General features: G+C 41.3%; 1 protein-coding gene across 20 annotated transcripts in view; it reads right to left on the bottom strand.

Moving 5' to 3' along the window:
• MAPK8IP3 (mitogen-activated protein kinase 8 interacting protein 3) overlaps positions 1 to 15172 on the bottom strand; it is an 86326-nt gene that overhangs the window by 16546 nt on the left and 54608 nt on the right. For 8 of the 20 annotated variants that reach the window (XR_009959949.1, XM_062588005.1, XM_062588015.1 and 5 more), the window contains 8 exons: positions 12858 to 12869; positions 8979 to 9036; positions 7784 to 7936; positions 6105 to 6186; positions 3530 to 3681; positions 2882 to 2938; positions 2313 to 2483; positions 506 to 632 (listed from right to left, as the gene is read on the bottom strand). Coding sequence is in view for 19 of the 20 variants with exons in the window: in XM_062588005.1 (XP_062443989.1) it covers positions 506 to 632; positions 2313 to 2483; positions 2882 to 2938; positions 3530 to 3681; positions 6105 to 6186; positions 7784 to 7936; positions 8979 to 9036; positions 12858 to 12869 (812 nt within the window). In the remaining variant the exon portion in view is untranslated. The remainder of the gene's footprint in view (positions 1 to 505; positions 633 to 2312; positions 2484 to 2881; positions 2939 to 3529; positions 3682 to 6104; positions 6187 to 7783; positions 7937 to 8978; positions 9037 to 12857; positions 12870 to 15172) is intronic. The other 12 variants (XM_062588009.1, XM_062588016.1, XM_062588023.1 and 9 more) reach the window with 7 other exon arrangements.

Raw genomic sequence — 15172 nt, 5'->3', positions numbered from 1 at the left:
TCAGGTGATCTCTCACCAAAGGTAAAAGAGCCACTGGCCAATAAATGAGGCTGATGACATTTGATTTTGTGCACTGCTGGGGAGAACGGGGAGCAAATCCCACTCAGTTTGTTTCTTATAATACTAAATGATTGGAAGAGTTATTGTAGTACAAATAAAATAGCCAATGTATAATATACATGGTATAATAACTGGTATAATAATAAAGTAAATGCAAACAAGTATCAGGCTCTGGATGAGGAAGGTTAATTCTTTTTGTTTCAGGTTAAGTTCTTTCACTGGCTTTCATGCAAAATGAAAGAACTCCCCACTGTAGACTTAGGTGGAAATACAAAACCTGTAAATTTAATCCACACATACAGTTATCATACAGATAAAACACGCATATTATACATCTAAGCGAAATATTTAACAACTAAGGCTACAGAATTAGATCTTCACTGATGTAACTGTGAATAGGATGACATGTTCTTTCCCCTCAACCTCTCAGGAAAGTGGTCCCTACCTGCTTGTACTTGGCAGGGAGACTCCACCCACAGGCTTGCAATCGCCCATCATCGTTCCTCACATGCTCCCGGACTTGGCGGTACTGTTCCCGCTTCTGTTCGCGACGCGCTGACGATGTACAGTCACTGAGAAGGGAAGCAACAGCGTTACTTCTCAATCCATGGTTAGAAGCAGAGGTGGGAGGTCAAGGATGCTTTGCCACAGCAGGGAGAAGGAAAAACAGACAAGAAGTCAAAGAATTAAAAGCAAAATAAATCCATCTTTGCACAAGCAGAAAAGAAGATATAGGGAATCAGAGATGGAAAAACTCCATTATGAAGTGTTGAAGACATTATTATGAAGGCAACCCTAACCTCTAATTCCCTATTACCTGGATAACTGTCATCTCCACTTCAGTATTCCAAGAGCCCTTCAGAAACAGGAAATCAACCTTCAAGATGACCATCTGTACAATCATACCAATTTTTTCATAGCTGGTTCAGTTTACTGATCTAATGTCTCCATCAGGAAGGCATTCTGAGTTCTTCTGTTTTTCATTTTAGACAACTGTCTATTTTTCTGTCAATTTTTGAGTTTTCTCTGCTGACAAGGAAAATATGCACTAACCGTACTGGTTTCAACAGAATGACTTCAGCTTTGCACTGACAAAGCTAAGAAGAAAATCAATTTGTGAGCTCTTGGGATACTTTTTACTACAAAAAAAGGGTATCTGAATGTCAGTTCCAGCTCTCAATAGGTTTTGAAAGTATCATTCCAAGGTACAAACAACATCAGCAAAAAATCCAAGCCAAAACAAAAACCCCTCCACATATATATATGTATGTAATGACATACTATTTAAAACAAAAACAACCCCCTACTAAAAGAAAACAGTTCCTTCTACATGCTTCCTCCCCTGGGGAGAGGATGAGAGAACAAATAGCTTCTGACAGTGGTTAGTCACATTATTTAATGCACTACTGGAAAGCACTCAGACACCACATAATAACTCTGATATTGTAACTAGAATTGAACTGAACAGAATAAAAGCAGTAGGTATCTATAAAATATAAATTCACTCTCTAAAGAAAATCTCTCCACCCAATTCAGTGCCTTTCCAACAAACTTCACCACCACATTCTCCAAAGTGCTTCCACAGAAACAGATCACAAACTAAACAGTAAAACCTCGTAATGGTACAATGCACACATTTTGAAGTCTAGTAAAGCAGAAAATAGCTTCTTTCCTTTTATCAGAAGCATAAAAGAAAGGGAGAGGACTCTGCAGTAGCAATATTTAGAAGCTCTTTTTCTGCATAGTCAGGATTAAACATTATAACCTAAACACGCTGTTGAGAAAACCTTTGTCTTCACCTAAATTCTTTGTCAACAGAGATGGACAGAAATACTTCCTACTGCTATCCCAATGCTGCCATCACACTCCACTACAAAAGCCTTTCTTAATTCTCTCACACAGCCTCCAAAGACAAGCACAAAACTCAGGTCGAGGCCAGCTCTGAAGCCTACAGTGGTCCCTGCTGAGATGAATCACCATGACCTAGAAAGCCTGAGAAAGCAATGGTAATTTTAAGCCATGGTAACTGTTTGCCTGGGAGTACAAAGTTACTGCCAGTTTGCTGAGCTCATCCACGTGGTAACTGATGAGTAAAAGATCACGTGGATAAACACAAGAGAGAGAAATTTATTAATACCGCTTGGACTTTTTCCGGTGGAAACCAGTTTATTAAAAAAAGAAAAAAAAAAAAAACAGTCACTATTTGGCAGAGCTGCCAGGAGACATGGCTTTGCACATAGCACACAACTCACTCTTCAGGGAAGAATTCAAGAGTGCGGCTGCCGGAGGAGATCTGGCACATGGTGTGACTGCGACGCTGGCTGAATCCTGCTGTTGTTGGAGACTTGTAGTGGATGTTTACCGATGGGTAGGTCCTCTTTGCCGGTGGGGGACTTGAGGACGAGCTGAACAAACGGCTGAAGCTAGGGACAGGAAAAGCCAATAAATAAGAGAAAAGGGAGAAAATCTCACACAGATTCACAGCAGGGGAAGCAAGTACAAAATCTGGTGCCTTAAGCCTTTCGTGAGAACTGCCCTACTTCATTTATTATGAACGTCTATGTTTTTCCATTTCAGATATTTTTTCTCAGGCACTTGTAATCTTTCTGACTTTGTAAAACCAAACTAACATGAATGTTCAGAGCTGATTTTATTTTAACTAAAGACAAAGGAAGCCTGTGTAGTCAAAGGGTTTGGCTAAGAAGGCTTTTAGCTGATCTTTCATTAATACCAGAGGAAGAGCCTATTAAGTTGATGTCTAAGGTAGAAATGGAAACACTTCCCCTTTTCTCAACTTTAAACAAACCATCAAAGGACTTACAACTGCCAAATAGTAGACTTCTTCTTCTCCTGGACGGATGGGTGCTCACGGGAAGCTCTAAGGACGAACACAGCAGATGTAGGTTAGTTTCAGTATCTCTTACCCGAATTCATGCCAACCAACAGGCCATTTCCATTAAGGAAGCTATGTCAAAACTCAAAATTCATTCTAACAACACATTTCAAAACACAACAGAGGAAGTGACATACAGTCTTCTTCAATGGGAGCACATCTAAAAGGTTTATGTTTCAATATTCATATGAAGTACAAATAAGTTTGTTCAATTCAAAGTTTAATCGATGCCCCTCAATGTTATCAGTGCCTGAGTCACACCCTGGTAATTACAAACCCCAATACTATCTCCATTTATAGCTGCAGCCAAAGGAACTCATTAATTAAAAGCAACCTTCTCCCCTACAATTTCTCCTAGCCTAATTAACATACACAAAACAAACAAGACAAACAACTGCTCAATATCTCCAAGTAACTATGGCAACTCTAGTCTTGATTTGCAGCCCAGGTTCAGGAATAAGAGAGTTCTACAGTTCAGAAAACTTTTAGCACTTTGCAATCCAGTACGGCTCCTCCAACCACAAGGCCAAACTCAGCCAGGTTCTGTCCTAAATGGGGTTGTTCATCCAGCCTCACCTGATCATCTCTGTCCACCTTACAGCCTCCTGGAGCTCCATCAACCTTTCTTTGTATTGATTGCGTTCCATTAGAACCCGGGCCATTTCCACACGTGTGAACCGGCGACGCTGAGCTATGGGAATGTTGTCCTGCAGAGGGGAGGAGCACTGCTTCAGCCAGCAAAAAATGGAAGGGGATTGATGTTAGTACCGGGAAAGTCAACAGACAGAGAGACATATTTGTTAGTTCTCTTCCTGTTCTGTTTAGTTACCCCCTGCCTTCCCCATCTGAGGCTCTAATTCTAGACCAGTGATCTCCAAACTATGACCCATGGACCTCTTGGTGTTTAGTAAATCCATGTAAAATAGAGTAAGAAACACCACAGATTTGAAAACCCTATCCAGAGGGTATCATCAATAAGGTGCTTTGGTGATCTACGAGGAATCTGGGAAGATGACAGTGGTCCATTGGTCCAAGAAGTTTGGGAACCAAAGTCCTAGTGTAACAGATTTTGTAGCAAATCTAACCACAAACAGCAGGGAACACCATGTAATGCTATCCATGACTAGAATGGAGGCATTCTGTTAGTACACACCAAGCAGGTAAGGCTGCAAGGCACAGAAAGCTAAAGAAAGGCCTTTTCCTCTTTACCTGGCATGACACAACTCACCTGTTCATTCTCAGAATATGGCTGAGGGCTGCTTCCCCCTGCTAACCACTGTGCAGCATGGATAAAAGCACATGTTTGAAATTCCCAGGTTCAGTTATTTCCCTAGCTAACTGGTGCTACAGCCTAATGTTCACACAGACAGAAGAAGTGTCCTGGTTTAAAGATGGTGTTTGATTATCTGTAGTAGTTTTGTAAAGCCATTTCTAAGGACAAGGTGGAACACTGATTCATTAGGCCCACAACGCTCACACTGCCAGCTCAGAGAGTTCAGAGAACTAGTTAGTGTGACACACGCATGTAGCTTTTTATAATTCAGCCCTGAAAATCTACAATTCCAATGTTTTGTGTGATTACCTGCAAGCCTAGAAACAATGAAACTCTGGAATTGCAAGACTCATACAAAAGTTAGTACTCAGGAAGCCTTTTGCTTCCAAATGACGACCACTGGACTCCAAATACCTCTTTGTCATACAGGGAGCTTTCAGATAAGAAGTCCTGAAGGTTGTCAAGAAAGGGCATGCACCAGCTACGTTCTCTTTCCAAACTCCTTGAAATTTTGCTCTTTCCAAGGCCATTCCCACACTACCGCCTTGCACCCCAACAACTCCAGACCCCAGGAATAGTAGCACAGTCTGGCCTTCTAAGGAAGACACATGGCTTTGGGTTTGGAGGCAACAGGAGTGAGATTCTATACTCCTCTTGAGGAGGGAAATGAGAGCATCTAGGATAAGTTGGGAAAATACCTGCCCAAAAAGAAATCCTAAGGATTTTGGAAACTCATTACTAGGAAGTGGCACTGGGTTATGTCTAGACTGTGGCAATTGCCAAACTCAGCCTGGCTGAGCTGGAATAGCACAAACTAGCCAACTCCCTCTTCAGCCTCCTGGGTTTATAATAAACCTATATGACCAGCCAAAACAGGAAGTATGTAAATTAAAAGGAATTTAAGATGATCCTTTTTGGTTTTTAAATACAGATATCCTGTCAGCTCAGCTTAAAAGGAAACAAGTCCGCTTCGGCAGTCCACAACAACAACTTGAATGCATTGCTATCTACCTAAATTCTCAATAGACTAAGTTCACCCTGGTATAACCCTGGTTGACTTAAGAGAATTACACTATAAATGAAATAGCCCCCATATCTTTCACAAAGTAGGAACACAGTAATATTGAATAGTTTATCTAATTTCCTGTCCTAGCAGAGGTGACATTCATAGGGGCTCTCTCTTTTATCCTCTGTTTGCTTCTTTTTTGGCTACAGCTAGCCTTTGTGGAAAAGCTTCTACTTCAGCCAAAGCACTCTGAAGAGCTGTCACAGTGGGAAAGTCCAAAAGACCTTTCTACCTGTACCCTGCAATATGCAGTACTGGCTTATGCAGAAGAAATAACGAGAAAAACAATTTCACAAAATTGGAGATAGTAAAGGTATTAAAATGAAGGCAGCTATTACTGTAAAGCTGCCTGCAGTAACCCAAATTTCACTGTATGGAGTCCTCACAGCTTACAGCTTCACGGTCAACATGAGACAAGCTCTTCTTGAGAAGCCTAACTATCCTAACAGTCAGTAAACCCAGAATGCAAATTAGACTATCTGTAATTCAAAAGTGGGAAAAAAAATCAGATAAAATGTGAAGGTGCTGGGCAGGTTACTGGTGTAGCACCATTCTGCAGAAATCACCTCTTGCATTGTATCCTCGCTGTGCCACACATTTGTCTTGGCCATATGGTTTGAAAGATGTATGCAGGGGTAATCTCATGGCATCTGGCTACCGCCAAATATTGAGACAGCCTGCAGCTGACCAGCTTTGCCTTCATCATTAACAAAGGCAGACCAGTCTGCAACTGAGGACTTGCATATACAAAGTAATATAGAGTAAGTATATAAACCCCCTTTCCCCGCAGGCATTTTAGTAATGTAATATACCAATTCTGTACAGAGATAGCTGCTTACATCCTCCACCTCCTCTTTGGGTTCTCGTCGGGCAACAATCGCTTCAGATTTCACTCTAGGAAACAGAAAGAAACACATCAAACCAGCAAGTGATACGGTGATGGCTACTGCTGGGCTGACCATAAGGTGTTTGCAGGGGAGAATCATCTACAAAAGGTCTAGATGCATTCCAAGGCAACATTTTCAAGCTGTGAAATGCACCTCCAAATAACGAGAAGCTTCTCTGGTATTTTTTTCTTGCACTAGTAGCATGTTACTTTATGAACAGCTTCACTGACATCAACTCGTTTCTTCAAAAGATCTGACGTAGGAACCAGGCCCCAAAATACTGGTCACTGGAATGGATCAGCCTATTTCTATTTCAGAGCCATCATCTATGTTCAGATAGGTCTTAATTAAAAACAACCAAACAAAAAAACCCACTGAATCATGCTCGGTAGCCAAAGCACTGGCTTAATTTCTTCTGGACTGCTTCTGTTCTGAATGCAGTGAAAAATCCTCAAACATGAAGGACAATTTGCTATAACGGTGAGGAAGAGAACACCAAATACATGTTAATAAAATATTTACAGTATTTTTCTGAGTGCCTTTAATTTTTTTTAAACCCATACTAAGCTTCATTCCCATTTGAATTACAAGCATTCTTATTGACAGCAAAGACACTGTGGAAAAAAATTGCTGCTCGTCTCTTAAAAAGGTACACCAGCCAGTTAAAAGCCCGTGTCCCTACTGCATTATTACATGATGAGACACTCAAAAAGACATTTCAAGAAATCAGATCTATTTTCCACTGCCTGCAAGACTATTTTTAATTTCGGGTATTTTGAACAATGAAGAGAGGCCAGTCTGTGACATTCTTAGTGATGCTGTGTTCAAATTAGAAAATAACAGAGATATCCAGCCAGACTCCAGCTGCAAAATAAGCACTGCTCCCTGAATTGAGATTTCACAGTGGAACATACAGCCAGTCAAAATGTAATTATGTAGCTCTGAGCCTTACTGGGCAATTTTAGCTTTATGTATGCGATATGATCACAGGCTTTGCCAGGCATTGAAGCTTCAATTTCTCTAGTTTGAGCAGAAAATAAGAAGTGGGATCCCTTCAAATACTACCCACATAGGACTCTAAAATCTCTTCTGCCTCTCCTTCTCACTCTTACCACGAACAATGGAATAATTAACAGTACTGACATTTAAATATTGTTTGTGGGAATCTGTATTAGCTCTTTCATTAAATCAATGGGCATTCATCCCTTTCAAAACTATGTTGGCTGCTGCCAGGATTAAGCTCTTGATAATATCCTTCAAACTTAATTCTTTTAGAAATCCCTCCTCCCTTTTTTTTTTTTTAATTACAATTTGATTTTCTGAAAGGTTCACTCCAGGGAGCCTGGATTTGCAATTACTGCTAAGGAATGCTTATATACAGGGGAAGAAGTTCTGCAGATTTTTAAGGTTCAACAACCCATTTCAAACAAATAAAGATAACCTTTAAAAAACATCTCAGCCGCCTTCCCATCTGCCTTTGAAACTCTTTGTGGGATGCTCTGAATTCCAGCACTAAACGCTGAGGGAAAAGGAATTAAACTAACAGAGGAGTCACATTTACCACTTGGTTCTCCCAACTCCCTAGAGCAGCAGGAATCACTCACCTTTTCAGCTCTTCCTCCAGCTCCTTGACTCTGGTTTCCATTTTGGCTTTGGCCTGTTTTGTTGCCTCCAGCTCTCCCTTCAGCACTTCTTGCTCTCCCGACAGCTGGTCCACCTTGGCAATCAAATCATTCTTCACAACGTTCAAAGCATTTCTTAAAGGTGTAAAAGGAACAATAAGCAAAAATGCCAATAACCAGCAGCTGTCCATAACAGAGACCTGAAACTAAAGTCACAAGCCCCACAAGGAGATTTGAAATGAGTTTATTAAAATAATTCAGTCTAGCTAGAACTCATTGAAGAGTTGATTTTGACAAGAAGGAGCTGCAGAACAAGTTAGAAATCACTATAAAGGGTAAGGATGAGGTTTGTCCAGTCCTGTATCCTGACTGACAGACCAACATCAGATACTCCAAAACAAGATAGCAAGATACTGCAAAAACCAAGTATGGGTAAACATATCACCTGCCTGAGGTTTGTTCCTATTTTTAATAGAGATTGAATTAAGATCTGAGACAATTTCAAACTTCTGGTTACGTGTACTTACTGCTAGTTGTGGATGATGGCAATATACATGCATACGTACATATACATATGCATTTCCAATCAGTTCTGGAATATCTTAAAAATCTTTAACAAATCAGCAGCTTCCTATAATAGTAAGTTCTTCAACTCTGACCCCTGAAAGTACTTTGCTTCCCTCTCCATGGCTATTTAGCTTTTTTACTGTCTGGCTCACCAGCCTTCCTCAAAGAAGATGCCAATTACATTGTCAGGCTTTTCTTTATCAACTATCAAATCTTTGAAAAAGTCTTTGACTTTGTCAATTGTAAGATAATTTTCTTTCCAAATAACAAATTCGGCAGATAAAACTTCTAAACTGCAGTATCCTCACGGTTACTTAGGCTCACATCTGGACTCCCACTGAAGTTAATGAAAAGCTTGCCATTGACTTCAGGTGGGATCAGACCCTATCAGCACATGTGTGGAGACTTCACCCAAGTGCCTGCAGAAAAGAAACAGGAAAGTCACTCAGAAGAGGAATTCCTCTTCTTCAAGGAACAAGCACTATTCAAGAGAAATTATTAGCTAAACAAGCAAGCCCCAGTGAGGCAAGAGTTTTGGCCAAGACCAACTTCAAGACAACAGCTCCTTTATAACTAGACAGGCAACTGAGAGCATGCAGCAATTCCTTACTTGGTCTCCAGTAGCTGTGAGTTCTCCAACAGTAGATTCCCCACTTCTTTGCCCATTCCTGAAAAGAAAGGCCAGGCAGTTTTCATCTGCTCTCCTAGAAATACAGGAGCTCACATGGCATTGATTGACTCATGCTTGAGGAAGAGAAAGCATTTTTTTGTCAGGTTTCCCTACACTTCTGCGTTCTGCTGCGGAGAGCGGCGTGCCTGCTGCCGGAAGACCATGCAGCACAAGCAAAGCCGCTCACGTGTTCTTTCTGTAAAGAGCACAAATGCAGATCTAGCTGCTTCCCCAAACTTTCACAGATCCCCTTCAGAGGGATAGAGAGAGAACTTCACTAATGCTGGTGAGGGGAAGTTAAATCAGTATCTCCCAGTTCAGCCACAAGCTATTACAACCATTCTCTATCATTACTCATACAGGAAGAAGCCAGGAGTCCATGAGTTCTTCACAGAGCACAGCAGAACACTGTCCAAATTGCTGGCCATACTTGCACATCTGTGTTTTGCTTTCTTTCTTAGTATAAGCCAAATTTCCTGTTTCTCAGAACAGGTTTGTGATCATGGTCATTGTAGCCAGTTTTGTATACATAAAAGGCTAACCACTATCAGCCTTTCATCACTGCAATTTCACCAGGACTTCAGATTGTGCATTTCTACTATTTATATTCAACAAATGAATCTGAAGCCTCAGCCCAAACTCAGAAGAACGTCTACATCAGACGCACTGCAATTCCCCTTGTGCACGAACGTATGACAACTGCAATATGGACGCCAGGGTTGCAAGCGCTTTGAAAAATCTGGCTGTGAAAGCTGTATTTCTTTAAACTGAAAGAAATTTGAGGACCAAGAGCACACCTGGACTGTTTGCTGCTTGCATGGACCTGCTGAATCCCAGAACCAGCCTCTGTTTTACAACAGGAACAGAGGCCACCTGAGAACTAAAGGCAAAGAGCCCTCTCCCTTTCAGGGGACAGTGCTGAGAGTTGCAGCTCATTCCTCACCGCAGGTCCCAGAGCACAAAGAAGTCTCACAACCATCACAGTCTGTGCTGAAGTTCTTCTTGTCCTACCCTCCTGAACTACCTCTTCCTTTACAGCAAAGACATCAATATTTTTCACCATCAAATATGATTAATTTTTACAGTAAAATAAAAACATAAACTTGAAGTAAATGGAAGTTAGAGAAACATGATAGTATACAAGAAGTGAGAACACATCACAACACTCCAACATACAGATCCTCTTCCACAGTTAGATGGGATGAATTTATGATGGCAAAAGCGAATTCCCAGCAAGGATGAATAAGAAGCAGCATTTTCACATAACATTTTAAAAATTAATAGAGATAATTAATCACTTTGATGTTTCAGGAAATGTGTTCTTTGATGCTGTGTCAGAGAATACAAATAGCAAAAAAAGTGGGAGACAACAACAGCTGTGTAAACTAAAAACGTATTTGTGGTGCGGGAAGGTGAATGAGCTACATCCCTTTCTTTTGTTTTATAGGTTGTGGCATAGAGTATGTTGTTTGAACCAAGAGGTCATAGGAGACATCTGTTCATTAAACAATATTCCTTTTTACTGCTTCTACAAATCATTAAATAAATATTTATCCAATGAAACACTAAAATAGCACAAGTCAGTCCCAGGTGCTGAGGGACATAAAGGAGGGGGTGATCTTCTCTGTTTTTTTTTTTGACCAATTCTTTTTCCATTCTCATTCTCAAGCTAGCTACCACTTTCTGGGTTTACCTCTGGGAGAGCAAGGTGAGCTGGTGAGGTGGGTGAGCTATCAGCCCAGGCTTAAAAGCCAGTTCCAAATCCCTCAGTAAATTCACAACAACTTCCCTCTTACTTGTGTGTAACACAGTCATGGCCAGCTGCTTAAATTACTGAGCAGTATGAAGGGTTAATCTTGCAATAAAGAAATGGATTGAGCCAATGCAGAGCAACATAGCAAATACTATGAGATAACCTCATGTAGGCTGTAATGGGAAAGCTCTACCTGTGGAAGGAAACACTGTGGAGTGACTAGAAGAACTCTTCACCTCTCTGTGCTTGGGAGCAAAGGGAAGAGAGGTGCTTGCTAGAGCCACGTCTTACAGAGCTGTCCTATACTCTGCACCTCCCACATCAAGGCAGATGGTTTGAAGCATCAAAGTGGATAACTACTACATCAAGAAACGTTAAGAAAATCCCCAAACCAGTGGCAAGGATCAGCTGCCTCCTGCTTCTTTGAGAGGTGACACCATCATCACAAAATAAATAAATAAATAAAATAAAAAGTAATGCAACATATGGAGAGATGGTGGGTGAACAGAAGAAACTGAGGAAAAAAAACAAATGGATGTTAAAAAAAAAAAAAAGAAAAAAGGCCTTCGCCTTACCAAAGAAATCATCCCGTACTATGAGAGCCATCCCATACGAGAAAGAGAACAGAAAGAGATGGGGACAAAGGGGGAGAAAGGAAGAGAAAAAAAGCAGCCATTAAGTACCGGTCTGTAAATAGCAAACAGTGCAGCTTGTCAGCATGTGTAAGTACATGGGTGTGTGGTGCCAGCAAATGCCGTGGTGCTCAGTAGGACCTCATCTACCCCCTGTTCTGCTTGAGCCCAGCCTAGCAGGGATTTACACCTGAGATTTCAGAACAAGCTCAACTTGAGCCCACTTTTTTCTTCCAGCTTCATTTTCCCTGGTCTAACCATCTTTGGGCTCACCATCCCCTGACAAAGGTAACTGAACAGACATTATAAATAGGGTACAGGAAAGACATGAGGGGAGAGACAAATAACAGAGTGAGGGCAAAAATATCCAAAAGCTCATATTTGACTTTTTTTGCACAGGCCCAAATCCATTTGCTTACTCAGACAAATTTCAACTACACTCCAGGAGAAGGTTTTCTGAGAGAGGACCATGAAATGGTGGTTTACAGTAAGAGTAAAAATAGTTTGAGCTTTTGAAAGGATAACGTCATCCCTTTCTTTTTTAACCTTGCAGACCGAGCACCCAAAGGCAGTGAGCCCACCCTAGCCTGCAGGCAGAGGCACACCAGGGAGTTCATCGCTGCACAGTATCATGTGCATCTGGGCAAGTCACCTGCCTTTATTACAGAGAAGACTTAATCCAACTTGCACTGAAATCAAGAGAGATTCCCCCTTGACTTCATCTGAAATCAGGGCCCAAAGGCGTTTTATGGAAACGTGAAAATTCTGCAAGCGTAGGGTCTTGGTGGCAGAGCCTGGTCCTAACGCCATGAGCCTCTTCCATAAAAATGAAAGACGACAGAGATATTGCTTCAAACTTCTGCCCGGAAGATAAAGCTTCAGCAAAAGGCAGAGGCTCTGCTATTTTATAATCCATGAAGAAAGTAGTTAACTGTCTTTAATTTTACTACAGCTATTCCAGAAGAGGGCCAGTACTCATTAACTGACCTATAATGGGCATCATGCAAGCTGAGGGATTCCTAAAAGCTTTCTTCACTTGGAGGAAAATGGAAAACCTAACTTTGATTTCTGTGCCCACCTGACTTCTACCCAAAATACTTCCCACTCCATAGAAAGAGAGAGGCACAGCAGGGCTTTCCCAAGACCCTGAGTGAGAGGCAGACCCAGTGGAGCAAACCGGCAGAAAGCCGGAAAAAAAAAAAAAAAAAAAGCTTACTAAAACGTAGCAGCGTGAGAGTACAAAGCAGCAATGTCCTACTGCCTGGGGACCCACCAGAGCAAGGCAACCAAGCAAGGTAAAGGCGGGATAAAGTCCGCAAAGCCAACCGTGAGTGGACAAGAGCAGGGGAGTATCACACGTGTATACCATGTCATTCAATCTCGACAAGGAAAAAGGAAACAACGAAGGAAACTGAACGGAGGAGAGATACACACCTGAGAACTCCCCTACGGGCCATGTCCAGCGAAGCACAGAGAGACAAGGGAAGAAAAGGAAGTGAAAAAAAGGATCAATCAGTGATCAAAACCAACAAAATAAAAATTTTGTTTAAAAATAAAAAAATAAATTAACAATGATTCAGCCATTTCAATGTCAAAAGGCATGAAATAGTAAGGACAGGACCTGCCGTGGCTGCAGATGGCATGATTCTACATACAGGACGTAAAAAAAGTCAAGGAAAGGTAACCCGTGGTACGACCAGAACCACATGCCTTAGCTGCCCCCCGTTTTTCAGACACCACGTCTTCCTGGACTGGATCAACCTTTATTTTCTCAATCGTGTGTCGTTAAATGCAGGGCGATGGCTACTTTCCACTACCTTCTCACCCCCCCTCCCCTCAGGCAAAAGATAAACCCCTTTTTTAGCGACCAGATTTTCTCAGAATAAACGTGTACTTCAAAGATACTTCAGTCCGCAGAAGACCACCAGTTGAGGTTTTGACGATGTAGTGCTGGGATTAGGTGTGGCAATCTCATTTCAACTTCTGTATAAAAACACTATATATAAACTTACCGCAAATATACCTGAATTTCTGTCTTCACCACAAAACCCCTGTTATTTGAAGGGGTGGTTTTAGACTCCAAAGCAAACGGAGGCAGGTGTCCTAAAACTGAAAGGAGGCACCTGCCCATGGCCTACAACCAAATGGCCAGTCAGCCTTCACGTCCCGATTCCCACTGGACAGTGATGGACAGGAAGAGGGGAGATGATAAAAGGGGGAACGTGCTCAGGATCAATCCCGCAAAACCTAAAATTGATGCATTCGTAAGCAGGAAAACAGGCCAAATAGATAGCAGCACCGTTCATAAGGCTGTAGTGAGAAAGAAGGGAATTCAGTTAACAATTACTCTGGGTAAATAATTTTCTTATTCCACATTTTTCTCCAAACTACATCCTACATGAACTAATGCTTGTAAAGCAAAATGAGTGAGAAAAATAGACATTATTTGTAATTTCATGATCCATAACTGCAATAGAGAGTGTCGATTTTGTTCCAAGAGATGTTGGTAGCTTTGCAGATATCCACAAGGCAAGAGTGAGATTTTCCAGTCAAGAAAGAGATGAGTCTTCCTGGTACTGCTCAAGGGTCATTTCTGTGAGCTCCTTTCATTTTGAAGTCCTTTTTAATGATACTTCTCTTTCTTTAAGAAACTGAGTCCAAAAGGAAGTAATATTCTTCTAACACTGATTTCCAAGTTTTGAGTGACCCTAGAGGAAGTAGTTGGATTTCATTTACACTGCACATATTTCATTTACACCAATTCCTTTTTATTTTTAGAGCACAGTGAGCTCCAAATAAGACCCAGAGAGAGAAAACTCTTTCAGCCTGTGTGTCTCATTGCTTACATCACATCCATAGAGCTGCAACTCTTCAGACTCAAAGATACAGAAGGAAGAGAGAACAATTTATCTAACAAGAAAGGCAAAATTGTGAATAATGTTGACAGATCTGTCCGTACTGAGATCTAGCCTCCAGCTTTAGCAGAGATTCTTAGCGCCTTTCATTCTGCATAGCCGAAAAATGTACAGATTTAGTTTCTTTGTCAGAGAATACTAGACATCTAAGATCTCTGTCTGCCTTCCTCCCTTTATACAACCCTGGCAACACGTGTGTAATTTTAAGGAATACTTAAAATGTCTGAGGATTGTACAGGCGGCCAGAAATCACCAAAAATATTAGTTAGATTAACATTTACATCAGGAAACTCAGAGAACTAATTGATTTCACGCCATCTCATCTTGCAGACCTGCAAAGGCCTCGGGAGAAGCCCTCCTCTTCTACTGGCCCAGCACGCAATAGTCTGCACGAGTTCTGCTGCTCTGCTCAAAACCAGAAAATTGTCCCAGGGAGCGGCACAACGACATATCACGTGTTTTGAGAAGCTGGCAAAGGGTTCACGTCAATGTATTTTTCAGCAGCTCTGTGCTGCACTTGAAACACACAAAGAACACAAGAACTTTCACAGAGATTTTAAATTCATCATCATTAGCAGATCAATCATCTTTTATCCATAAAGAAAAGGATAAAAGCACAGAAAACAGAATGTTTCGGGCCCAGAAACATAGACTGCAACACTGGTGTCTGATAAAGTAGCGGCTAACACTTTCTAGCGTTAGACAGGGAGTATGGGTGCAGATCTCTCTACAAAGCATTTTATTTATGCAGGTATAATTAAGCTCTTGCTCTTCAGAATGAGCTCTCAAATGCTTTTACTAAAATAGACTATATATGTTTCATTCTCCCTTGTA

The sequence above is a fragment of the Rhea pennata genome, chromosome 15 (genome assembly GCF_028389875.1).
Source record: "Rhea pennata isolate bPtePen1 chromosome 15, bPtePen1.pri, whole genome shotgun sequence".
Lineage (NCBI taxonomy): Eukaryota > Metazoa > Chordata > Aves > Rheiformes > Rheidae > Rhea > Rhea pennata.
The sequence above is the reverse complement of the archived record's forward strand: the minus strand, read 5'-3'. Positions and strand labels throughout refer to the sequence as shown.